This window comes from Dermatophagoides farinae, chromosome 2, assembly GCF_024713945.1.
Source record: "Dermatophagoides farinae isolate YC_2012a chromosome 2, ASM2471394v1, whole genome shotgun sequence".
In the NCBI taxonomy this organism is placed as follows: Eukaryota; Metazoa; Arthropoda; class Arachnida; order Sarcoptiformes; family Pyroglyphidae; genus Dermatophagoides; species Dermatophagoides farinae.
In genome coordinates this window covers 1,306,089-1,332,668 of record NC_134678.1, presented here as the reverse complement: position 1 = coordinate 1,332,668, position 26,580 = coordinate 1,306,089, and the positions used below count along the sequence as shown (strand labels likewise).

The window sequence follows — 26,580 nt, the reverse complement described above, 5'->3', positions numbered from 1 at the left end:
GATGAGTGAAAATAGAAACGAATTAAATGTGTATATATCTGTTACAAACACATGTTTGTGTTTATGTGTAACAAGATTGTTGATTCATTTGGTTTTATCAATTTCAGATTTATTTATGATAAATTTATCCAAACAATGACACAGAATATCATTTTTCCAAATTATCATCTACAAAGTGATTGGCAAGATGCATCGTATGTTATGATTTTAATCGTTTTTAGTATATATTTGATTTAAATCTAAATTTTCTTTTTTGTCGATAGAATCAATGAAAAAATTTGGCTACAATCTACCAATATCATCAAGGATCATCATCATGATGATAATGTCAATAAAACGTATAATTTAAAAATTATCAATGAATCAAATATCACTATCGATGGTAATAATAATGATAAGGATTTTAAAATCGAAGATTATTCCCAAAGATGTCTAGCTATACATGATTCGAAATCAAATGTTACACATAGATTTATACCACCGGTTCGAATTTTCAAATCTATTCATCAGAAATCTATCATAGCATTGGATGTAGCACCAACCGGAATAGCTGTATCATCATCCACTGATGGTACAATGAAAATATGGGATACTTGTAAAAATATACAAAAATGTGAATTAAAAGGTCATTATTCTGATGTTAATCGATGTAGATTTTTTCCATCGAATGAAGTTATACTCAGTGCTGGTTCGGATATGTTGATCAAAATTTGGTCTGCCATCGATGGTTCATGTCCTGTCACATTGAAAGGTCATACCGGTTCAATAAATGATCTGGCTATTGTTGATCGTGGACGTAATATCATTTCGGTTGGCCGTGATGGAATGGCAAAACTATGGAGTTGTGCTAAACAACTATTTATTGAAAATTTATTTGATACTGGAAATATCGCTATAAATGCCTGTGCAATTAAATCATTTCCCGATTCATTTAATCTTGGTCAACGTCAAGATACCACAAATGATGATTGTGTTGGTACAACGGATAAAATGATTTTATTGGCAACTGAATCAGGTTTCATTCATGGCGTTGGTGTGAATTCAAAACAACCACTATTCAAAGTTGAATGTACTTCGCCTGTTAATTGTATATCATTTTATGATGAATTTGATTTTTTCGCTGGAACTCATGATGGAAATATTTATCAATATGATATACGAAATATTAATCAACCAAAAATCAAATGGATGATATCAAAATCGCCAGTACTTTCAATGATATCTGTACGAAGACCATTCAATGGTATTGTTGCTAGCCATCAGGATGGATCAGTCGATTTTCATTATGATAATCATAGTCAAATAGTACATCTAACTGGATCGGATTGTGATCCAATTTATCAGGTTGTATATGATGATAAATTTATTTATACATCATGTCGTGATGGTAAAGTTCGTAAATATTTTCTAAATAATGCATTCGAATGACAGAAAAACAAACAAACAAACTTGAACACAGCTACTGTATTTGATTTTTTTTTTCTTGGTTCAAGTGGAGAAAAAAAAATTATTGCATTTCTTTTTTTGTTTTGTTTTTATTTTTTTTTTCTGTCTTACGATGTGCGGTTAATGATTTTTCAACAAAAAAAAAAACAATTTTTCTTTTCTGTTTACACATTCAATTTTTCCAATGTATAATGAAGGCGAATGACATTGAAAATAAAAAAAATTTTTCACATACACAAATCTCTTTATTGTCCACATTATATAAACATTTTATAATCAATATAGAGCATACAGGTTGAACATGTAAAAAGTAGCGGATTTTTTTATTTATTTATTTATTTATTTCATCCTTAAAAAAAAAAATATCTAGATAGATAAAAAATCAACGTTCAACATACTAGTTGAATGACTTGATATACGCAGTGTTGAAAATGGATATATAGAAATCCAATAACGATTTTTATTTTTCCCCAATTCTTAATGTTGATTTTGCTTTATCATCAAATATGATGATGATGATTTATATCTCCTCTTTCTCTCTCTCTGTGTGTGTGTGTGTGTGTTTAGTTTGAAAATCGATTATAAAGTTAGAGATAGAAAGAAATAGAGAGAGAGAGATAGAGAGTGAGAGAAATGGTTTAGTTTAAAAATCTAAATCAATCACAATTAATTGATCCGGATGAGAAATAGTGAAAAAAAAACAATGGATGGAAGAAAATCACAACAAAATATTGATGCCATTCTAAATTATTTGGGCAATATTGGTACATATCAATGGCAAATATTCATGTTATCCATATTACCAGTATTCATTGCTGGTATGTTGAGCACAACGTTTATTTTCACAACATCCATACCAGAATATAGGTTTGTTTATTATTATATATCGTTTTTCTATATTATTTGTTTTATTCTTAATTCGTTTGTTTTTTTTTTTTTTTTTTTGATTGAAAACAAACAGATGTTTCATTGCCTATTGTGATCCGTTTGAACAACAACAACAACAACAACAGGAAGCATGGACAAAAAATGAATTATTTGCCAAATCATTTCTATCATTTGCAATGCCAATGAAAAATTCTATAGAATTTGATCACTGTTATTTGTATGATCACAAGAAGCAACCATCATCAATGAACGGTACCGATTGTTTACCGCAATCATTTGATAATCAAACATTGAAAACCTGTGATAATTTTGTATTTAATCATGAATATTTTCATTCAACAATTGTTACTGAATATCAACTTTATTGTCATAATGAATGGATCGTACAGGTGATGCAATCATTATTCTTTTTCGGTGTATTGGTCGGTGCCATCGTTAATGGGATATTGGCAGATAAGTATGCTCAAGTATCATGTCCAAGTATTATTATTTTTTTCACATATTTCATTTCAGATTTGGAAGACGAATCATTTTTGTCATCTATAGTCCTGTTACAACTATATGCATCTTAATTGCAATATTTTCACCGAATCTTACCATTTATACATTAAGTCTGTTTATCAAAGGAATCTGTGTGGCAGCTATTTATCAATCATCATTTACATTGGGCATCGAATGTTTGGGTGGTAAATGGCGATTTTGGCTCGGTAATTCATATAGTGTTATATTTGCCACTGGTGCTATTTATTCATGTCTATGTGCATGGTGGCTTCGTTCATGGCGTTCAATGGAATTATCGAATATTGTGCCAGCAATTTTTATGTTACCATATCCATTGTAATCTTAACATTGATCATCATGTTCAGCAAAACTAATTGGCAATTATTTTTTTTTCCTCTTTTCTCATTATCTGATTATATGGTATAGAATTTTATCCGAATCAATGAGATGGCAATTTTCATCGGGAAAAATTCCACAAGCATTACGACAATTAACAATGGCAGCAAAGAAAAATAATGTCGAAATACCAGATGATTTGATTCAATCATTTTTGGTGAATGATTCGCAAAAGGTTTTCATTTATTATTAGATTCATAAATGAAATCGATAATTCATTATCATTTTTTTCAAATAGCCCACAAAAACCTGTGATCAATCAAATGATGTATCGATTAAAGATTTATTCAAACATAAATTAATACGTAAATGGACCATAACATTTCTTTATGTTTGGTTCACAAATGCATTGGTCTATTATGGATTATCATTTCTTGCATCGGACATTAATCAAAATATCTATTCATCAATGATATTGTTAATGGTTGTTGAATTTCCTGGCGTATTTGTTGCATCATATCTTGGTGATTTTACTAGAAAATATGTTTTAATGGGCATCATGATTATTGGTGGATTGTCATGTATTATTTCATCATTTCTATCAGCTGGTGATATGAAAATGTGGCTAGCCATTCTTGGCAAAATGAGCATTAGTGGATCATTTTCATTGGTTTATGTTTATGCAGCAGAAATGTTTCCCACTATACTTCGTATCACTGGTTTAGGAATGTGTTCATTTTGTGCACGTTTTGGTGCAATGACTGCTCCATATCTGCTACAATTGGTATGTCCATATATTTTAACTATTTATTCGATTTATTCGAACGATTTTTTTCTTCTTTTTTTTTTCGATATAGCATTTATTTGGCGATTCATTTCCATTTTTAGTTATCGGTATCATTACATTAATAGCTGGTATTGTAAGCATAATATTACCTGAAACAAAAGGAAAAAAATTACCCGATACATTGGCCGAAGTGGAACAATTAAAATATTCGAATAAACGAATCCATTTGTATGAACGTTTATCACCGAATCTATTAGAAGATGAAACGGATGATTTGTTAGCGAAATGAGTGGGTGAATGAATGAATGAATGAATGAATGATGAAAAATTTATTTTCTGTTTTTATTTGTTTTGAAAAAAAAAATTTATCAATGAATTTATATATTAAAAAAAACGAAATTTTCGAAATTTTTAAAAGTGAAAACAACATCTGTTTATATTATTAAATGACGAGAAAGAAAAAAATAGTTCATTTCATTCGAATTCTATGAGAATCTGTCAAGATTTTTTATAGCCAGAGAAAGCAAAACTGTAAACATGAAGTGTTTTTTTTTGGCTTCGTAACAACAAAAACAACAACGGAAAAAATGGTCGTGCCAAATCTGATCAACAAAAAAAAAGAGAAAGAATCCAGTTGTTTTTAAAATTCTTGAAAAATTTTTCGTCTAGTTTTTATTGAATTTAAAAATTTTTCATTCAGTCGTGCTACAACAATATTAATGTATATGTGTCAATTATTAAAAATTATGGAATCAAAATCAAGTAGTTTAAGTAGCCACACAAGTCGTGTATATGATCAACAGAAAAATATCGATGAAATTCTTTCACATCTTGGCCATGTTGGCTATTATCAGATACAGCTTTATATACTTTGTATATTGCCAATGTTTGTGGCTGGAATGTTGGCAACTTCATTCATATTTACAACGGCAATACCGGAACATAGGTAAGACATGTTGATGATGAATTTCTATAATCTAAAATCGGATTGATTGAATTAGATGTTCGATACCTATTTGTGAACGATTCAATACAAATGATGATAATCATTGGCCACATTCCAAATATGAATTATTCAATCAATCATTCGTGGTGTTTACAACACCGATGAAAAAATTGAATCAACATTATGATGATTGTCATATATTTGAACAACGGAATATCAATATTAATAAATCACCGAATTCAACAATCGAATGTAATGAAGATATGTTCGATAATCAAACAATAAAATCATGTGAACATTATGTATTCAATCATCGATATTTTCAATCAACAATTGTCACTGAATTTCAGCTTTATTGTCGACCAGAATTTGTTCAATTAATACAATCGGTTTATTTTTTCGGCGTATTGATTGGAACCATTTTGAATGGAATTTTAGCCGATAAGTAATGCTATTTGCGTTCGATTTATTCATTTGTCATTAAAAGATTTTCTGTTGTTTTTTCTTCGTAGATATGGCCGCCAAACAATAATAAGAATTTATAGCCCATCAACAGTGTTGGTCTTTTTGTTCTCAATCTTCTCGACAAATGTCTATTTTTATGCATTCTGTCTATTTCTTAAAGGAATGTGTTCAGCAGCTTTGTTTGAAACATCATTTACACTTAGTCTAGAATGTTTAGGTGGTAAATGGCGATTTTGGCTTGGCAATTCATCGAATGCAATATTTACTTTGGGAAGTATTTATGCTTGTCTTTGTGCATGGTGGTTACGTACATGGAAATTGATTGAAATTTCTGGTCTAATTCCGGCAATGTTTCTATTACCATATCCATTGTAAGTTGTAAAATTCATTAATGAATGATGTTAGTGAAATTCAAATTTTTTTTTTTTTTGTTGTTGTTGTTGTTGTTCACCGATTAGCATATTACCAGAATCATTACGTTGGGAATTTACCGTTGGTAAACCATCACATGCATTATATCATATTGATAAAGCTGCACGAAAAAATGGTGTGAAAATAGCCAATGAAACGATTGAGTCATTTTTGGTTCAAACTAAAAGAGTAATTATCATTATCATTATTAAGATTAATTTGACTATATCAATCATCAACAAATTAATTACCATTTCTATTATTGTATAGCTAACAAAATCGGATAAACCAAAAGTTTCAATCAAAGATCTATTCACAAATAAATCGATACGATTATATACGATAATTTTCCTTTATATTTGGTTCACAAATGCATTAGGATATTATGGATTTTCATTTCTTTCGGCCGATTTAAATGAAAATATTTTCATTTCAATGACATTATTGATGATTGTCGAAGTACCAGGCGTACTATTAACATCATATGTTGGTGGATTTTCACGTAAATACGTACTGATGATTATTATGATGATGGGCGGTGGTTTTTGTGTCGTTTGTTCATTTATGGCCACCAGTGATTGGAAAATGTTTTTTGCAATTCTCGGAAAAATGAGTCTAGCCGGATCATTTTCATTGGTTTTCGTATATTCAGCTGAAATATTTCCCACTATAATTCGTATTACTGGACTTGGTGTTTGTTCATTTGCATCACGTCTTGGAGCGATGAGTGCACCACATCTTGTTGAATTGGTTTGTTGAATTCTATAATTTTTTTTTTTTTTTTGATTAATCAAAATTAATTAATTATCTTTCGATAGCATTTATTAGGAGATTCATTACCTTTCTTGGCGATCGGTATACTGACACTTATAGCCGGTTCATTAAGCATTCTTATGCCTGAAACAAAAGATAAAAACTTGCCTGATTCATTGGAAAATGCATAAAAATCTTCGAATCGAATTCTTAAATTTCAAAATTTTTTTTATACAATGAAAGTCGTTGTCTTGATGTACTTGCATCATGTTAAAAAACATTTTGTTCAAATGTTTTGGTTTTTCAGATTTTTCTTTTTATTTTTTTTTGTCTAAATTCATTCTGTCATTCTTCATCATTCAAATTATAAACATGTTATCATCAATGCTCAAAGAACATCAACTTAAACAGATTAAAAAACGTGAAGAAATTGAACAAAAACGAAATGTTGCCATCGCAAGTTCGGTAAAATTTACATCACAAATGGTTCATCATTTGAATGAAGGGTAATTATGAAACAAAACGATCACAAAACTAACTCAACCACCAATGATTTTTTTTTTGTCACTATAGTGTTGCACAAACATATCTGAATCAACGAAAATTAGACAACGAAACAAAACAACTATATACGAATATTGAACATTTTTCACGTCAAACAAATCAATGGTTAACATTGATGAATTCATTTAATGATTCATTAAAACAACTTGGTGATGTTGAAAATTGGGCTAAAGTAATCGAGAATGATATGCGTGAAATATCATCCATACTTGAATATGTTTATAAAACGCCAACAACAACAACAACGACGACGACGACGACAACAACAACGTCTAAACAGCCAAACAGCAAATAGAGATGATACTTTAAAATTTTCAAATTTCAAACTTTGATTGATTTATTTAAATTCATGCAAATTATGTGTGTGTGTGTTATACATCAAATTTTTTTTAAAAAGTATAATATTTATATGAAAAAAATTGAATAAAATTGGAAAAAAACATTCTGGGTTAAAAAAAAAATTAAAGAATAGTATGTAGTGTGTGTACCACTCAATGGCACTGAGGATTAAGACTCAAACAAACATTTTTTTTTTGTTTTGATTTTTTTCTTTGTCTTCTTCTTCTTCGTTTTTCTTCTTGTTAACAAAATAAATAATTCGATGATGATTGGAAACACGAATGAAGATCATTCTTAATTAGGCAATTTTTTTATATATTCGTACCGATGCAACATCATTGACAATTGAAGTAACTTTAACCTGTTCTGGTGAAAATTCACGAATAATATGAACATCTGGTCCTTCACCTTCTTGTTTCTGTATCCATTTGTTGCCTTTAATCTGCATGGTTGATTTTACCGTTTGTCCATCCAAACGATCTTCATCGAATGGTACACCATCTTTGAATGTAATGGCTGAATTGCCAAATGTTGACACAGTTTTCAATGTATATGAATCACCATCTTTTGTAATAAAATAACGTGATGATGCTGCCGTTGCAGCCAAACGTGTAAAATAACCGATACCCAATTCGGATAAGAATTCATCAAAATTATCGCTACTAACTAGCTCATATTCACCAACAAAATTATATTCTTTTATTGGTTCAGGATTTTTATTATTAACAGCCGGTTCACTTGACGCTGTTGATAATGTATCATTCAACAGATTGGATATTTCGGCACTAGAAATTTTTTGTTTTGGACAATTTGATTTATCATCTTTGAAAATGAGTACAAGAACAGCACATAGCAACAAAACTATAAAATAGAAAAAACAAATTAATTTAGTTCATTAAATGAAAAATACGACAACAAAAAAAAACAAAAAAATCGAAATTTGATCACCTAGGAATATGACTGTAGTCATAGTGGATTCAAATTTCATTTTTCATGAAACCTTGACATGGTAAAAAAAAATTTCGATTTTTTTTTTGCTTGTTATTCGTCTATTAAGATATTATTACTTACAAGTAACAACGCCATATAAAATGAATGAAAATGTTTTGAGCTTTGATGAGGCCATTTTTTTGTGTTATATAAATAATATATAAATATATATGGATGAATTTAAATTATAATAAAATCAGCGAACAAAAAAAAAGTTCTGAAAGATCAAATCGATGCTGTTCGAATTCAATATATTTGATGATGAGATGCAGTGAAATTTTTTTTTTTTCAAAATTGTTTCCACGTTATTCAGCAGCTTTTATCTATATATAGTGGAACAATTATATAAAATAAAAACAATTAATCAGAAAAAAAAATTTTGAAAAACAGGAAAAATGAATCTGAATTTGAATATTAAAAATAAAAATTTCGATTCAATAACCAAAAATAGACAGCAGCAGCAACGACAAAATTTTCAATGCACGCAAATGGCACATGTGAGTTTTTGTTGTTGTTCAAATATATAAATGTTTGATGTGATGAAGAACAAACTTCCTTTTCAGCGTGTTTTTTTTCTCGCCACACACACACTCATCACCGTTTTTTGAGGTTTATAACAATAATATAAATGATGATGATGACTATTGACTATTGATCATCATCATCATCATCAAAATCAAACAGTAAATCGAACATGAACATTGACAACAACAACAACACTCACCCCTCAAAATATCATAACCAGAAACAAATGACGGATGTATTTTTTATTGATTTGAAAAAGAAAGAAAAAAAATAAATAAATGCGTTTGACACACTGATTTATATTTGGACGTTAGCAACGAAACAAAGTATAGATGATTTGATTTCAATTATGCGAATCAGATTGATGATGATGATCAATACTTAAAAGCGAAAAAAAAACTAAACTTAATCAATCATAATCATCGACATGAATAGTAAAATTTTTTGTGATTAAATATCGACATTTTTTTTTGTTATCTATATGGTGTTTGTATGTATGGATGTTTGTTTGTTCGCATACCGAACTGGAAAAAAAATGATCGAAAATCCTTGTCATATTTCATTACATTCTAGTTTATCATTCGTAAAAAAAAAATTTCTTCAATGATGATAAACACATATGGGATAGAAAAATGGACCTATCAATGATACAGAAACGATAATTGTCATCAATGAGAGAGAGAGAAAAAGATTGTTATCATCAATTGATTTGATTGATTCAATTCAAATAATGAAAATTTCGATCGATTTATCGATGCCGGTTATAATAACCACAAGTTGGTTTTGTAAAAATATATACTTGTTGAGTGCTGACTAAACACATACAAGATGAGGTGCTTGTGAAAATCTTTATTTTCACAAAAATTGAGATTCGAATTTTTTTTATTCAATCTCGTTTTACGCAGTTGACCTCCAGTTGATCATCATCATCATAATCTTTTTTTAATTTCTCATCAATCTTAACCTTGAAACAAATTATATTTTTTTTTAATCACTAAAAAAAACATTTGTCCACCACAACACGAGTATTTACTAGTTTTTTTTCGTTTGTTTGTAAATGACAAAAATAGCATTGACTAATCAATACTATACGGTACTTACGTTGTGTAAGAAAATTAATGTTTTTTTCACTTTCACACTTTTAACTTTTAAACTCAATTAAAAATAAAATTCTGATGACAATAATGTCAACAGAATTACAATTGGTGATGATTGAACAAAAAAAAAATAACATGCACACACACACACACCGAATGAGAGATAGATAGTGAATGAATTAATAAAATGATGATGATAAAACAAAAAAAAAGATGAACAACAACAACAACAACAACAAAACATTGAATAATGCAATGAGGAAATAAACAAAATGGAAAAATTCCCATAGAATTTTTATTGATTTACTACCTTTTTGTTGTTGTTGTTGTCAAGGTTTCATTTCAAACGGTACACATTAAAATTAAGGTGGAAGCTGAAAAAATTTTTTTTTTCATTCATTTTACAGAACAAATGAACATGATCTTCATCATCATCATTTCTACGACAACAACAGCAGCAGCAACACACTAATCGCATATCAAGGATTATTGTACCCGGTTTACACATTCACAAATCACATTTATTTATCCAACAATACAAAACACAATTCATCAAACGTACACACACACACACACACGGGGAAAAACATAGATCAAATATATTCAAATGGCAAAAAAAAAATCCACACATAAATCATCGTATTAGAATCTTGATTCTAAAAATAAAAAGAAAACGAAACAAAAATCGCAATGCAAATTACATTCTTGTTTGTTTTTGGATTTTTTTTTTGATTTTGATTTTGATTGTTATTATATTTGACTATGAAAAAAAAACTAGATCAAATTCTTTTTATTACGTAGTGCCATAATATTAGATATGGCAAACATTGGAAGGAGAAATGAAATAAAGTCTTTTCCGTTGTATTTCGCAACACACACACACACAGAGAGAAAAAAAAATCAAGGCAACAAATGAGATTATTGCTCAATTCATTCATTCATCATCATTTATAAATCATAATCGTTTGCAATTTTTTTTTTCATTTTGTCGTTTATAGCTATTTACCGGATATTAATCAATATTATCACTTTGCACTAGTAACAGTTTTGATTATTATTGGACAAAAGTGAAAATTTCCTGTAATTTAAAGTAGATAATAAGGATGTGAGTTTTTTTTTCCTTACAGAATTGAAAAATATATTAATGCACACATGGAATGAAATAAAAAGTTCATTCACTCTCCCACCCACACACACACACACACACACATGGTCACTGTCGAACCAAATCAAAAATTTCAATAATCAATCAATGGAGTATAAAAAAAATTCATTTATAAATACCATTCGATTACAATTTCTGCATTAATGGATGATGATGATTAGTGGTTCAAATTTTTGATGGAAAAAAATTTTCAAATTTTTTCACATGAGCCAATCAAAACACTGTGTGTGTGTTTGTGTGAAATATGAAATGGTAATGAATTTTTTTTTCAAACGAATAAAAAAAACAAAATCAAAATCAAACATGGACGGTTGGTAAAACAGACAAAAGTAGAATGAACGAAAAAAATAACCAAACAAATGTTTCAATGGTGTGTTTGTATGTGAATGGCGAGCAAGTAGAAAAAAAAAATTTTTCTATAATCACAAAATGTATACATTGCTGGTTTGTGTGTGTGTAATCATAATCTCTAGAAACCAGAAAAAAAAATTCGTCTGATCACACCACAAACACACACACACACATTGAATATGCGTGTGTTGTACAAAAAAAAAAAAAAATTTTATTTTTTGCTAATGAAAAACACGTATAGTACGTGATTTTGTTTTTTTCACCTCCTGTGATTTATGTTTAAAACCAAACTAAATGACAATAAATAGATCATGTTTTTTGTATTGTATTTCGTTTGTATCACAAGGAAAAAAAAACAAAACAAAACCATAATTATTACACATACACACACACACACACACACATTTCATTTTTGCTGAAATCAATTTACGGTTTTACCGTTTTTTTTTTCTCTTGTACTTTGTATATTTCCTTTCAAAGATTTTTTTTTCAGAATTGATCTACAGGGTGTTTTGGCCATGAAATATATATATATTTATTGTATTGTAATATAATATTTCACAGCAGTGCAGTTTTTTTTTGTCAAATGAATGAAATTTAACTAGCTAATGATATATGAATTATATAGAGGTTTCGAATTATAAACTGTTGTTGTTGATGTTCATGGAAAAAAAATCATCGATTATGATGAAAAATAATTCGAGTTTTTGTTTGTTTGTTTTTTTTTTTTTTTTTTTTTTTTGATTGACGTAATTCATCAATTTGCCAGAAAAAAACGAACAAATTGACTGATTTTTGATTAAAGAACCACAGAGCAACAGAATCTTACCTTGTTTTTTTCATCATTATCGGTCACCGGTCAAAATTAATCAATCAATCAAATGATTATCACTATAAATAAAAAAAAAATAAACAAACAGACAAACAAGATAATTTCTAAGCCATTTCAATTAAATGATTTTTTATTGTCGTCGATATTTGTTCAATTTTATCATCACTACTATTAAAATTGATAAATTTTTTTCTTTCAATAGTTTAAAATTTGTAAAGAATATATATTTCACAGGTAAAAAAATTGGCACAAAATAAAATGTCCACTGTGGTTGTGTATCATAATGAATTGGCTTGGTTGATTGTATGAATGAAGGTGAATGAATGTCAATGACAATCAAACATGATGATGTGAATGAATAAACTGAATGAATAGATATAGACAAACTGGCAAAAAAAAAAAAATTAACCACAATTTGATAATGACGATAATGATGTACACAAACACCACCAGTACCGATACATCATCGTTTTCATCTCGTTCGAATGATCAATTAATCAACAACAACAACAACAACAACAAAAAAACACACGTAAAATCAAATAAAAAAAAACAGCCAAAAACTAATTAGGTTTTCTTTTCTCAAATATATAAATTTTTTTTGTCGAAGGTCAAGGTTTTGTTTCTTCTTCTTTTTTTACATTTTTTTTTTGATTTTATCACCTGTTGAACACGATTCAAAAAAAAAAAATTTTTTTTCTATTTAGAAATTATTATGCACATAAAAAAACAAACAACAACAACAAAGTTATTCAACACTGACTGATGATGATCATGTGCGAAACATGCATCGATATAAATGAATGAAAATGAAACATTTTCAACGATGAAAAATCAAAATGAATTTACACTATGAATTTAAAGTGAAAATAATAAAAAAAACATTGTTTTCTCTGTTTCACACACACACACACAAATACAAAATGCACGTGCAATTTTTTGTGAGAATATGTTACACGGAATAAATAAAAAATTGGAACGTTTTCAAAAAAAAATACAAAACATTTTGTTGTGCATCATCAATGATACGATAATCAAATGGGACAAAATCTGAAATTATTTTACTATTGGCTGAGTTTCTACATTTCAAGGTTGTCGTTGTTGTTGTTGTTGTTGTTGCTGTTTTGCCACCAAAAATGGAAAAAAAATGAGACAAACAAACGAAAAGATAAAGATAAAAAAAAATTCAATAAACGATCAAAAAATAAAACACGACAAAATTGACACAGTATCAGTATACTATCTCTCTTTTTTTTCTGAATTTTTTTTTCATCTCTTCATATGTTTTTTTTTCTCGCAAACACAAATCTCGAAAAGCCAAATTTTTCTCGAAATCCAAAATGAGAAGAAACACACACACACACACATAAACACACACAGGTAAATTGGATAAATAAACAAAAAAAAAACAAGATTTTTTTTTCTGTGGCTGTTCTGCACATATCACATGTCATTCATTCTATATCTAGCTAATAATAATAAAAAAATGTCTAAATAAATTTAGAAGAAAAAAAAAATTGGCGATTAAAATGTGTCACACACACACACAGCCAGAAACTGAATTGACAATAGTTGAACATGTCGAATGAAAATGTTTGGCCACAAAAAAACTTTTTTCAATTTCACAAATCGATAAATAATAATTTTTCTTTTCTCTGTGCAATGAATACAGCAACAACAACAAAAAAATTGGCCAAATGTTTGTTTGTTTATTTTGGAACATGGAAAAAAAACGACATTCACAGGTCGTCTCGTCATGCTCAAAATAGTAATCAATCAAAATCAAAAACGAATGAATGAATTAAGGCAATCGTAATCGCAATAATAATACGTAATAACGAAATTATATCGATTACATTCTTTGAACGTAATTTAGTAGTAATGTGATCATTACTTATTTATTTTTTTTCCAGTTATAAAATTCATTTCATTCCATTTCGTTGTGTGTAAGAGTGTGTTCAAGGTGAAAAAAAACACATGATGATCATTTCTGGTGTCAAGCCATAAATGTCCAACGTGTATTAACAAATAATAATAATAATAAAATTTATTATGTATACAAATACAAAAAAAATTATGATCAAAACCACAAAAATCAATAAACCCTGGAAACAAAACAAAACAAAAAAAAAATCAAATTCGCTAACAACGTACAATAAAATAAATCAATGATCAATGATCAATCATTTGATAAATGAATGATTACCCCTTTTTTTCAACATGAACATTTTTTTTCACATCATTACAAGGCTAATCAATAAACGACGATGTACAATTCATCACATCAATATAAGTGATAATTGAAAGTGACCGTCATCGATGATGGTCATAATCATAGACATTTGACAGTAAATAAAAAAAATTGATGAACAATCAAATAAAATACAATGACGTTTTATAATATCTACACGCCATGGCAACAGATTGAAATGAAACCTAAAGAGAGAGACGATATCAAGAACTTCGAAAGACGACTTAACAACAACAACAACAAAAAAAGATGTGCAAAACAAATGGATATTTGAATAAGTGAATTCTTAAATACACACACACACACACACACAAACACAGACATTAATCAAAGATTTTGCCCTGGTGCAATAATGATTACAAAGAATAATCACTGATGATGATGTTGTTGTTGTTGTTGTTGTTGATGCTGTCAAGGTTTTTGGTTCAACAGGTTTCTTTCTTGTTTTTTTTTCGTGGAAAAAATACGCGACACACACACATATCATATACAAAAGGACATAGTAGTTATATTGAATTGAATGTAATAAACGAAAAGAAAAAAAATTGAAATTTTGAAACAAACAAACAAAACATCGACGACTACGACGATGATGATGATGATGATGATGACGACGACGACGAGGCAATCACCGATGGAATTTGTATAAAAATACTACCTTATCATCGAATAGATTGATTTGAAAAGAAGGAAAACAAAATCCTGTTCAAGATTCACGAAAAAATTTTTCATTTTCCATTTCATTTCATTTCAATTTTTGATTGTGAATACATTCAGCGAGTATTTCAAACAACAACGAAGAAAAAAAAACAGAATATAAAATTTGTGAAAATGAATTTTCGAGGTTTGTTTTCGAGATTTTAAATTTTTTTGTTTTCAATTGAAATCAATTTAATTTTTCACCACTTCTTATCGAATACATAAACAGTTTTAACCATCTTTATGGTCATTGGTTTAATTTTAATCTCACAAATTGATGCACAAAGAAAAAAAAGCTCAAGAAAAGGAAAAAAAGATCCATGCCATTTGAAAGAGATTGATGTTTGCATTGGTAAAGTACAAGCATTGGGCAAAAGAAAAGAACCAAGTGTTTTGATTGCATCCAATGATGGATTGAATACAATTTGCAAGTAAATAATTTTGATGATGATAACAATTAACAATTTTTTGAAAATTCATGTCATTTTTCAACTTTCAATACCAAAAAATTTTTTTTTTATCTAGAGCCATTAAACAAGATTTATCCAAATGTGTCAAGAATTTCATCAAAAGATGTGGCACACCATTACATAAAGAGGTTTCGGATTTGATTGTCGATCAGATTGATAATTCAATTTCACGATTCTGTGATCCAAATAATCCACAACGTCATAGTAAGTTTGATTGTGTTGGTTTTTTTTTTGTTTCACTTACGTTTACATTTACGATGATGATGATGATGATGATGATTTTTTTTTACTTTTCATTCAAATTCTACCAAAAAAAAAAAAAAAAAAAAACAAACAGAATTCTTGAAAGAATCACCATGTATACATAAAAAAGTATTCAGCACAGAAATTTATAAACAAACTTGTAATAATAATTTCTTGGCCACTGTGGATAAAATCGATTCAGAAGAACATTTGGAAGCTGATCGTACACATACAACAATATGTTGTGGTTATAATAAATGGGATGAATGTTCGAAAAAAATGATCACCAAAGAATGTGGTAAAGATGCATTTGATATTTATGCTGATTTTGTTGGCGAAGCATTCGGTACATTAACAAAAATGATTTGTCCAGCAAAATTTTTTGCTGTAAAAAAAAGTAGCTGCAAAGATGTTTTACCAAAAGATGGTGTTAAAGCTAAAGGAAAACTTGGTGACAATGCATTGACCAAATATGTTGTATCATTGTTTTCATTTTTATTCATTTTTGATGAATAAAAATTCACAAAAACACACAAAACAATAATATAATGACCCTTATAATAATAATAATAAACAAGCTGCGCGCACACCCACACACAGGCACACAACTAAATTGTTTTGTTCACAAAGAATCTCAATGAAAATGATGCTGCTGTTGCTGCTGCTGCTCTATAATGAACATCAATGATCAATGTTGCTGTTTTGAACACAATACGATTCTTGTGTATGTGTGTTCGATATATATTTTGTAACGTTCATTTGTAAATATCATCAAATCAAATAAAATTTTTTATTTTTTAAAATTTTAATTTAATTTTAATCACAAATAATTTATATCACACACACACGTGTGTGTGTGTGAATAATAATAATAATAAAAGTTAAAAATGATAAATCTTTAAACAAAAAAAAGAAGAAGAAGTGGTCAAAAATAAAGATACAAAAAAAAACGAATCTAGTAATTAAAAACAAATGATGATGATGATGATGACGATGATGATGCGGTAGAAAAATTATTCAATCAAATAAACATCATCTCTATTGATTCGTTCATTAAAATGAATACCAGTTTTAGTGAAAATATGTTTATAAATAACCTGTATGGCTGAATTGATTGAATTTCGTGGTCCAAATAATTGAAAAAAATTACAAATATTAAATTTCGGTGTCTCAATGTAAATGTTGTGCATTGTTTGTAAATCTTTTACAAACCATCCATTACGTCCAACAACCAGGCCAATATATTTATCCGGTATAAACAAACGGATACAGGCAGCATCTTTTTGTGTGGATAAAAGAAAAAAAAATTATTTATTTATTGATTGATTGATAAAAAAATCAATAAAATCACCATATACCATTTAAATTAATCTTTTGTAATATTTTTGTATTTCTTTCCTCTTTAATATTGGCAAAATGGCTATCGGCTTTAATGATTTCTTGTTTAACGGCCAATACTTTATCTTTATTGCCACTAATAATAAATACTGGTTCTTCATTAGCCGTTGGTGTATGAATATAACAGTCATATTTTGCACGTAAATGTTTAATTTTACAACCTTGAAATGATAGGAAAAAAAATTAGAGAAAAAAAATTTCAATTTTACACAAACAAAAAAAAAAAAAAAAAAAATAAACTAACCATTTTTACCGACAATTTGTGCCACATGTCCAGAATTTTCAACTGAAACTGTTTCACAATATGTTTTTCGTCTTTTATCCGATGATTGTTGTTGTTGTTGTTCACCATTTATGATCGATGATGATGATGAATTTATTATGGAATTTACACCATAACTAATAACACTATTTGAATCGGAATATAATCCATCTTGAAATTCACTTGGTGATGTTGTTGTTATCGATGTTGGCGATGTGGCTATTGTACCAATGCTATTTAAATCAAAATTATTACACAACAGCGACGTTAATGATGATGATGATGCTGTTTCCGATTTGAATGATAATGTATCAAAAGCATTTTGTGGCCATAAACATCGTAAATTTTTTGCCATGTCCATGGTGTTAATTTTTTTTGTTTTTTTAATATTAATGATGATAATAATAATCAAATAAAAAAAAGATGAAAATCGTGATTTGTACGGTAAAAACGATTGAAATGAAATTTTTTCTTTTGCCCAATTGAAAATCAATCGTTTTTATATATCATCATCATCATGAAATTTAATTTCATTGATGATGATGATCACTGATCATGATCATTTGTTCATTCATTGTCAAATGTTCAACGGTCGGTTGTGACTTTTTGTTTTCAAACTTGAATAATCATCAACAATATCAGAGTACAAAAAAAAACATTTCGAAATAATTTAATTTGAGAAATTAGGAAAAAAACAATTGCAATCAATAATCAATAATTTAGATATAAAAACAAACTAAAAAAACAAATGAACAAACAAACGAAAAAACAATTCAGATATATTTAAAACATTTTTGTTTATCATGTGAAACACGTGTCTTGAATAGAACAGAATCGGCACGAAATTGTGTATACAGTAATGGCATATAACCATATATTGAAATGAAATAATTAATACATTTATGACGTTTAAGAAAATGTTCCGATTGATTTTCCGATAATCCGGTTTGGCAAGCTGGACATCTATAAATTATTTTTTTTAATAAAGAAAAATACCAAAGGATTAATTTGGCAATTATTTTGAACAAAATTCATATTACCTAAATGTCCATTTAGATGTTACTTTGATTGGTGGTTTACGAGTTACATGTGATACAAGAAAATTCATTGCTATATCTTCACAATTCATAAATTCATCCACTTTATCTCGTATTGATGATGGCATTGAATATGAATATAGATAGGAATAATACTGAAATTGAAATGTAATGAAAATTATTTTTTTAAAAAAATCATCATCATCACTATTAGAATGTTATAATAATTACTTTATGAAAAAAAGCAGCTCCAGTTAAAATCATTGAATATTCACAAGTATAGCTAGAATTATAGAACCATGATTTTTGATTCGAATCCCATGCATGAAAACGTGCAGGAAAACCAACAATACGATCTCTTGCTTCACGCCAAACACTGTTTGAGAAAAAAAAATTTTAAATTCAAATTTTTGTAAAAAATTAAGCTTGTAAAAAAAATTTACCGAAAAGCAAAGATAATTTCATCATGTCGTAGATTAGTATCATCATCAATCGAAAGAATGGCTTCAGTTTTGATTTCATCAAATGGTATGAAACGATTATTCAATGAATTATGTTCACTTTTAATGACAACAATATCGACACCAATATCTGGCCATATTATATCTTCAGATGGTGGCTGTGGACTATTCCATACGATCACAACCTTATTTAGATATGGTAAATTCTATGTATACAACAATAAAACATATTATTAATAATGTTTTTAAAAGATTTTTTTAATACCAACTTTTAAATGTGAAAGAACAAGCAATAAAACATTTTCACGTTCATAAGTCAAAATGACGATTGTAAATTGTTCTCTAATTTGATTGCCACCCAATGCTTCGGAGAATTCTTTACCAGAGCCACCAAGTCCAGCACCGATTGGTCGAAATCCATATGATGAACCAATGAATTTTGATTCGGAAGGTAAAACAGGATCAAATGGCAGTGAAGGAAATGTATGAAATGGTGTAAGACTAACGTCATTCCAAATAGAATATAATTGATTCATAGTTATTGAATAATTACGACGATAACTAATCGATGCAAATGGTGGTTCGATTGGTCCAAGAAATTCATCACCATCTGATAGATCATTATCGTAAAGAAGTGGATTTGTCAATAATAAATCACTTGAATTAGTTAAAATATCGTATTTAGGTTGATTATAATAATAAGTTGAACGATAACTAGGTGGTGATGATGGAGGTATTTGTAAACGAAAGGTCCCAAAATAAGCAAAAAATGTAGCTATAAATTGATCTAAATTGGAAAAATATGTACGATAAAAATGTATTCCATATCTTCTTAGCTCGATAATGTCAGCATCCGTATAGGTTTTCAATAGGACATATAATTCGGTTATACGAGCAATAGGTAAACGAATTGTAGCTTTACGCCAATCAATAACATCTTCAAATGGAAGTGATACAATATCATTTGATATGATTATAGGAATCGAACCTATTGTGAAAAAAAGATGTTTTAAATTCCATTATTTTTCATCATAATACAAATTCATACCTGTAGATAGAGCATTAAATAATCGTAGATAGAAATCATGATTTCGATGAATATTATGATGATTATTGATAATGATAGGTATCAAAGTAAATGTAGATTCAAGTAAAATGATTGTCTGATTATCACAAAGTTTTTTGGTTTTTTCATCACAATCAAAATCGAATAGAAACTCATTATGATTCACAACACTATGTTTGGTTGAAAGATTTATCATCGTATTTTTGATGATTAATTGAAGATTGTCGTCGTATGAATTATTATTATTATTATGGTCAGAATTGTCATCCGATATACGTCCAAGGAATGTGAGGAAATATTTTCGTTTAGCAGGTGATAATTGTGGTGAAAAATTTTTTCCATTCAAATTTAAACTATAAAAATGGATAATATTTACATCTGGTATGACTAAATCAAACGAATGACGAAGACTAGATGAATCGAATTGATTTTGAACTAGTATAGCTTTTTTCACATTTAAACCGATTGAATTTAAATCGATTTTTGAATTTAGATTGAAAATAATATGATTACGGCCATCACCTATGTAGAGAAAAAATTATAATAAAATTCGATCGTAATTACAAAAAAAAAAAAAAATTCATACCAGCCCAATATGGTAGAGTGTCCAGATAATTTTGAAATGAAATTCGATCATTTAAATGTGGAAAATTTTCGGAAATAATTAATAGATAAATACATGCTATTCGAGGATCATTCGTTACATGAATGTTTGATCGGAATTTATCATAAATGATTCGATAAATTGATGAAACATGATCATTATGATTATCATAAATAAATACATAGAATGATGAGAATAATGAACAACGTGAAAAATCAAAACAATTGTTCATATGGCAATCATCATGATTATAATGGCGAGTGATGGTAGTTTTTTCTGGAAAAAAAATTATTAAAAAGTTAACATGGATCTTAATAATAATTTATATTTATATCCATTTACCATTTTCGATTGAAATTTTTTCCTGCGCTTGTTTGGGCAATAAATTCAATGGCGGTTCAATCATTGATCCGACCAAAACTTTGGCTTCTTTTTGAGCAACAACAGCTTGTTTAATATGCATTTGAATACGTTCCAATTCGGAGGATTTTTTTCCAATTGTTGATTTTAATTTTTCTAATTCATTATTATGTTCAGTTAGCTCTTGAATGATTGATGTACGATTACGTTCTAAACTTCGTAATTCTTTTAAAACGGATGAACGTATACGTAGTAATTCATGAACACGAATATTTAAATCTATGAATTTACAAATGTGAATATAAAAAAATATAAACAGTGTCAAAAAAAAAATGTTAATCTAAATTGAATATTTACCATTAATTTTATTCAAATTTTTAATAGAATTATCATCGATTAATAATTCATATTTTGGTTCATTATTTTGAATAATGGATGGATTGATCGTCGTAGTATTGAATGAAATTAGATAGAATGTACTAAGATTGAATGCTAATAAACACATTATAAATAGAAAAACTAGAAAAAATAATCGTCGTAAAGTTAAACAATGTTGACAATTCATTTTCGATTATTTTTTTTATTTTGTTCGAAAACAAAATTGTAACATGTAACATTGAATATAAAGAAAATGAAGAAGGAATAAAAACGAAAAAAGTTCAATTCAAGACATTGATAGATATTCAAGATTTAGGAATCATTTTGTTAAAGTTAAATCAATATTGACAATTCTGACATCGATCCAAATAAAAAAAAAACATTCTCAATTCTGTTCGATTCTTGAAATGTTTTTTTTTTTTTTTTGATACCGTCCAAAAAGGACGAATCATTTTCTTTTTTTTTTGTTTGAATTTTGATAATCACATCCCAAGAATTGATAAAATTTTAAATTTTAATAAATTCATATCATAAAATAAATTTTGAATTTGAATAAAACAAACAATTTTTTGCATAACAATCACCGTTTTTGTGGATTTTTTTTGATTTGTTAAGATTACGATTGCAAAGAATAGAATATATTAATTAGATAAATTAAAATATGTGGAGAATGTGTGTGTGGTTGGTTTGTTATAGTTGCGTTTATATTTCGGTGGAATTGCTTTGTGAATCATTAAATAAATCATCAATAACGGAAAAATAACGTGTTTTAATTGAACTACGTTTAAGTTTCATTGCTGCTGTAAGCATTTCATTATCAGGTGTCCATTCATCCGATACAATTTGAATTTTTGTAGGTATTTCTACTTTTTTCAATCCATTTTCAATACCAGTTTCACGTACTGATTTCAATAGAATTTCAGACATACGATTTGTTGATCGTGCTTCATTTGGAATGCGATGTGTTTGTGCTAGATGAACCAATTTTTCTTCATTAGGTACCACTAATGCAACAAGATAGTTGGCCAATGCATTACCAAATACACAGATGTGATCGATATAATTACAATTTTTCAATGTTGTTTCAATCTTGCCCAACGATACATATTCACCATTGGCCATTTTAACCAGATCTTTTTTACGATCAACTATTTTGAATGTACCATCAGGATAAACTTCAGCTATATCACCACTCCGTACCCAATTAATGTTTAATTTTTTATCCTTAACGAGCAATTCATTGGTTGCATCCGGTTTATTAAGATATCCAAGACAATTCGCTTTACTACCAACTAAAAGTTCGCCACGTGGATTAGGTAGATCACTGGTTCGATAACCACCTTCATTCCAATCATCAAGTTTAGCATAAACACCCAACATTGGTGCACCAGTACAGCCATAAGTAAGATCATCGTTATCCATACAGAAACATGCACCACATGTTTCTGTCATTCCATAGCCTTGTACGAGCGTCGTATCCAATGCTGCTTTAATCACTGATTGTAGAGTGGATGATAATGGTGCACCACCAACAATTATCTTATCTAAACGTCCACCAAATTGTTCACGAATTTTTTTACAAAATATTCTATTAATAAGAGGTGTTGCAAAACCTATCAAAGGGCAATAATTGAATTTTTTTTATGAAAAAACCATTTAAAACAAACATACCTTTTTGGGTCCAAATAATTTTATATTTCATTAAATAATTAAATAATGGAATGAAAATCGAGGAACGTGATTCAAGTTTATTATAGATCTGTTTCTGTATTCGTTGTAAAACTAATGGCACAGAAATCATAAATGTCGGACGAAGTAGAACTAAATCGGATTTAGTATTGGGAGCAAGACCGGGTGATGATTCGGTCAATGTGAATGGACTGGCAAAACCAATTGGTATACCAAGACCGAATATAAGAAATTCACAAGTGGATTCGAAAATATGTGCTTGTGGTAAATATGCCACGTAAATATTTTTTAGACCATTACCAATATATTCTGAAAGTGATGGTAACATTTGATGGCAAACTTGAATCATTTGATTCGATGTTAATTGTACACCTTTCGGTACACCGGTACTGCCTGAAGTGAAAACTGTATGCAAACAGACATGACAATTATTGGCTAAAGTTACTGACATCGATTAATACTTACCAATAAAAGCAACTTGATCCTTATCCAATGGTTTACAAATCGCTACATCATCATCATTACATGATTGGCCATCCTGTTCGATTTTTGTTAATGGGACAAAAATTGATTGATTTATCGGTTCGATAAAATCTTTTTCCTTTGCAATAATTTCATCAGAAACAGTTTCCGCTCTTCGTTCAATGTAGATAATTTTTGATACATCCAATTTGTATTTTTGAATGACTGAACGAATTTTCGGCAATAGATCCCATGATGTAAAAATAAATTTTGAATTTGTTTCTTTGATTGCATGTGCAATACCGGATTCACCAAGTGTAGGAAATACATTCACTTGAACAAAACCGGCACGTGCTATTGCAAATTCCATCATTAGATATTCGGCACAAGTTTCACATAGAATTGCTATTGGTTCATTACGTTTAATACCGGCGGAAAGTAATCCTATGGCAATATGATTTTTTCGTTCAAATAGTTGTTCATATGATAACCAATTATAATCGGATAATTCACGTTTTTTAATAATTTTTCCATCAATTTTCAATGGTGTTATACCATCAGATCCATAAACAACATATTCACGCAATACACGACGATAACCAACAGCTTTATTCTGTAATGACATATATTTTTCCAAATTGTTGCACAATTCATCAATAGTTTCGACAATATCGACAACACTTCCACGATATTGTTGACGATCCAGAACACCAAACCATGGTGATTTGGGATCATTTTCATTCAATTGTTTTGCACGAATTCGTTGTGATTTTTTCAGAACATTTTCTGGTTTTTGTCGTAGAATATAAATCGGTAATGTAATGTATGTATAAATGGTGACCAAAATATCAAATATGATGAGGAATAAATTATTAAACCATTGATCCATCATATTTGTTTTGATCATAAACGTATCCGATAGGAATTCGATAATCATTGTTTGGACGTTGTTGGTCAAAGTTGTTGTATGCAGAGTGACGATGTTTAATTTCTCGATATGTGTTGGATTTAATCTGAAAAAAGAGAATTTTTATTTATACTTATTATATTACGATTAACCAAATTATTTAAATGAGAAAAATTATCATTCGCATCATAAAAAAAAATTTCAACGGGAAAAATTTTTTTCAATGGAAAAAACAAAAAAAAAATTTATGATCCACGAAACACAATTCGCGAATGATGATGAAATGACCACGTACTCCTATTTCACTATATGACGAGAAAAGCTTACATAACCAGAAAAGAAAAAAACTTACTAGAAAAAAAAGAATTCTTTTGAACTGATGAACAATTTCCTTAGAATAATTGAATTTATATAATCTCTTTATATATCAAGTACAAAATGATAACAAATGACATAATTTATTATGAAGGTATCAATGTTGTGGAGATTGTGAATTTTTTTTTAATTTTCAAAAAAAAGAAATTCTTCCCTCAATCAAAAAAAAAAAAAAAAAAATTTCTGTCAAACACTTGATTGATTTTAAAATTTAAAATAGATAAATATTTACAAAAAAAATAATAAATCATCAATTATTATCAGTGAATGAATGAATTACAGCAACAACTACTACATACCACGATGTTATAATGGAAAGATGAACATATTTGGAAAAAAAAATTCAGAATGAAAATGATCATGAGAAAAAAAAACCACCACAGCATTGATTTAAATAGCTTCCTATATTTTATGATGATGATGATGATGATGATGATAGTGGCGGTGCTGATAAATGAAATGTAGTTGTCGTCAACCAAAAAAAAAAAAAAAGATTTGTTGATTTTATTTTTGATGAAAAATCTATCTACCTGAAGATATAATAAGGACAGTTGAAGTTAGAAAATTCTGGAAAATAAAAATTATTATATGAGAAAAGAAAGTTTCCGCTAAACCAGTTGTAAATCATCTGCTCATCTGCTCACCCTCGGTCGTGAGGGTGAAAAAAAAAAAAATTCCAACTCACACAATTTAAATTTGAGCCCAGTACAATGATCATTCATAAAAGACGTATGCGTAAATTTGTTTCCCTTTTCCCGTTTCAGGCAACAACGTGTGTGCACATTTGAGTTTTGTGTTTTGCATTTTTTTTTCTGGGTGTCAATAATTTTCTTTCGTATTCGTTTCAAATTCTTGGAATTTATAATGGCCAAGTCAAAGAATCATACCAATCATAATCAAAGTAAGTATTTATCAAACGTTTTAATTAAATTAAATGTTTAAATAATTCTAAATGTCTAAATCATGCAAAATGTTTTGTCCAATCAACATAGACCGTAAAGACCATCGAAATGGTATTCATCGACCAAAAAAGATGCGTAAACAATCGATGAAAGGAGTAAGTTTTTTTTCCAACAATTTGAATAAATTAATACAATCTCATTAATGGTGGCCATTTAAATGAATTTAGGTGGATCAAAAATTGTTACGTAACATGCGTTTCTCACGGAAACACAACAAAAGCCGTGAAGAATTATTACAATTGGAAGCTCAATTACGTCAAGCCAAGAAATAGACAATTATTTGTATGATGAATGATGATTTGTATTGTTTTCTTTTGGTATATAATCATCAACAATTTGATGCTAATAAATAAAAATTGAATTGAAAAGCAATTTGTCTTTGTATTTATTTTATTTACATTCTATGTAGCTATGCATAGATCATATAATAGCGATCAATAAGGAAAGAATAGACAAATGTCATGTGATGTGATTTTTTTTAGAAAGAAAGTTTCCGGCAAAAGTGATGATCATCATCACCTTATTATTTTATGAATGAGATCGTTATCATCATCATCATC

General features: G+C 28.5%; 10 protein-coding genes across 18 annotated transcripts; 6 read left to right on the top strand and 4 right to left on the bottom strand.

The window, feature by feature from the left end:
* The first annotated feature begins 49 nt into the window (after positions 1-49).
* LOC124499759 (proteasomal ATPase-associated factor 1) lies at positions 50-1,683 on the top strand. The gene is made up of 2 exons (XM_047063722.2): positions 50-194; positions 264-1,683. Exons 1-2 carry the CDS (start codon positions 52-54, stop codon positions 1,426-1,428), a joined length of 1,308 nt encoding a protein of 435 aa, XP_046919678.1. The 5' UTR covers positions 50-51; the 3' UTR covers positions 1,429-1,683.
* A 357-nt stretch (positions 1,684-2,040) lies between these two features.
* On the top strand, positions 2,041-4,382 carry LOC124499199 (organic cation transporter protein-like). Its single transcript, XM_047063081.2, has 6 exons — positions 2,041-2,313; positions 2,408-2,791; positions 2,848-3,171; positions 3,262-3,406; positions 3,470-3,955; positions 4,029-4,382. Exons 1-6 carry the CDS (start codon positions 2,126-2,128, stop codon positions 4,245-4,247), a joined length of 1,746 nt encoding a protein of 581 aa, XP_046919037.2. The 5' UTR covers positions 2,041-2,125; the 3' UTR covers positions 4,248-4,382.
* Positions 4,383-4,632: 250 nt separating this feature from the next.
* Positions 4,633-6,724, top strand: LOC124499200 (organic cation transporter protein-like). Its single transcript, XM_047063083.2, has 6 exons — positions 4,633-4,904; positions 4,960-5,349; positions 5,417-5,740; positions 5,828-5,969; positions 6,051-6,530; positions 6,599-6,724. The coding sequence occupies exons 1-6, from the start codon at positions 4,678-4,680 to the stop codon at positions 6,722-6,724; spliced, it is 1,689 nt and encodes a 562-aa protein (XP_046919039.1). The 5' UTR covers positions 4,633-4,677.
* Positions 6,725-6,800: 76 nt separating this feature from the next.
* Blos1 (biogenesis of lysosome-related organelles complex 1 subunit 1) lies at positions 6,801-7,637 on the top strand. The gene is made up of 2 exons (XM_047063086.2): positions 6,801-7,039; positions 7,107-7,637. The coding sequence occupies exons 1-2, from the start codon at positions 6,801-6,803 to the stop codon at positions 7,390-7,392; spliced, it is 525 nt and encodes a 174-aa protein (XP_046919042.2). The 3' UTR covers positions 7,393-7,637.
* Positions 7,409-15,227, bottom strand: LOC124499202 (fatty acid-binding protein). 7 transcript variants are annotated; one of them, XM_075735713.1, is made up of 4 exons: positions 14,603-15,227; positions 12,394-12,782; positions 8,508-8,749; positions 7,409-8,297 (listed from the first exon to the last, which is right to left on the bottom strand). In XM_075735713.1, exons 3-4 carry the CDS (start codon positions 8,560-8,562, stop codon positions 7,735-7,737), a joined length of 618 nt encoding a protein of 205 aa, XP_075591828.1. In that variant the 5' UTR covers positions 8,563-8,749; positions 12,394-12,782; positions 14,603-15,227; the 3' UTR covers positions 7,409-7,734. The 7 variants fall into 7 exon arrangements, with proteins under 7 accessions (XP_075591828.1, XP_075591823.1, XP_075591827.1 ...); XM_075735708.1 differs by lacking the exons at positions 12,394-12,782; positions 14,603-15,227 and adding an exon at positions 11,333-11,736; XM_075735712.1 differs by lacking the exons at positions 12,394-12,782; positions 14,603-15,227 and adding an exon at positions 11,344-11,683.
* Positions 15,228-15,329: 102 nt separating this feature from the next.
* LOC124499201 (uncharacterized) lies at positions 15,330-16,862 on the top strand. Its single transcript, XM_047063084.2, has 4 exons — positions 15,330-15,491; positions 15,576-15,777; positions 15,872-16,020; positions 16,154-16,862. The coding sequence occupies exons 1-4, from the start codon at positions 15,479-15,481 to the stop codon at positions 16,573-16,575; spliced, it is 786 nt and encodes a 261-aa protein (XP_046919040.2). The 5' UTR covers positions 15,330-15,478; the 3' UTR covers positions 16,576-16,862.
* Positions 16,846-18,198, bottom strand: LOC124490180 (RNA-binding protein MEX3B). Its single transcript, XM_047052643.2, has 3 exons — positions 17,702-18,198; positions 17,418-17,618; positions 16,846-17,338 (listed from the first exon to the last, which is right to left on the bottom strand). Exons 1-3 carry the CDS (start codon positions 18,078-18,080, stop codon positions 17,073-17,075), a joined length of 846 nt encoding a protein of 281 aa, XP_046908599.1. The 5' UTR covers positions 18,081-18,198; the 3' UTR covers positions 16,846-17,072.
* Positions 18,199-18,375: 177 nt separating this feature from the next.
* Positions 18,376-22,029, bottom strand: LOC124491918 (exostosin-3-like). The gene is made up of 9 exons (XM_075735704.1): positions 21,605-22,029; positions 21,230-21,526; positions 20,870-21,163; positions 20,266-20,805; positions 19,487-20,205; positions 19,200-19,423; positions 18,988-19,132; positions 18,760-18,911; positions 18,376-18,682 (listed from the first exon to the last, which is right to left on the bottom strand). Exons 1-9 carry the CDS (start codon positions 21,810-21,812, stop codon positions 18,493-18,495), a joined length of 2,769 nt encoding a protein of 922 aa, XP_075591819.1. The 5' UTR covers positions 21,813-22,029; the 3' UTR covers positions 18,376-18,492.
* Positions 22,030-22,121: 92 nt separating this feature from the next.
* LOC124499107 (long-chain-fatty-acid--CoA ligase 4) lies at positions 22,122-25,707 on the bottom strand. 3 transcript variants are annotated; one of them, XM_075735705.1, is made up of 5 exons: positions 25,589-25,707; positions 25,358-25,505; positions 23,780-24,789; positions 23,297-23,719; positions 22,122-23,238 (listed from the first exon to the last, which is right to left on the bottom strand). In XM_075735705.1, exons 3-5 carry the CDS (start codon positions 24,711-24,713, stop codon positions 22,328-22,330), a joined length of 2,268 nt encoding a protein of 755 aa, XP_075591820.1. In that variant the 5' UTR covers positions 24,714-24,789; positions 25,358-25,505; positions 25,589-25,707; the 3' UTR covers positions 22,122-22,327. The 3 variants fall into 3 exon arrangements, with proteins under 3 accessions (XP_075591820.1, XP_046918926.2, XP_046918927.2); XM_047062970.2 differs by having other exon boundaries at positions 25,358-25,707; XM_047062971.2 differs by lacking the exon at positions 25,589-25,707 and having other exon boundaries at positions 25,036-25,363.
* An 83-nt stretch (positions 25,708-25,790) lies between these two features.
* RpL29 (ribosomal protein L29) lies at positions 25,791-26,392 on the top strand. The gene is made up of 3 exons (XM_075735707.1): positions 25,791-25,959; positions 26,051-26,115; positions 26,188-26,392. The coding sequence occupies exons 1-3, from the start codon at positions 25,923-25,925 to the stop codon at positions 26,290-26,292; spliced, it is 207 nt and encodes a 68-aa protein (XP_075591822.1). The 5' UTR covers positions 25,791-25,922; the 3' UTR covers positions 26,293-26,392.
* Positions 26,393-26,580: the final 188 nt, after the last annotated feature.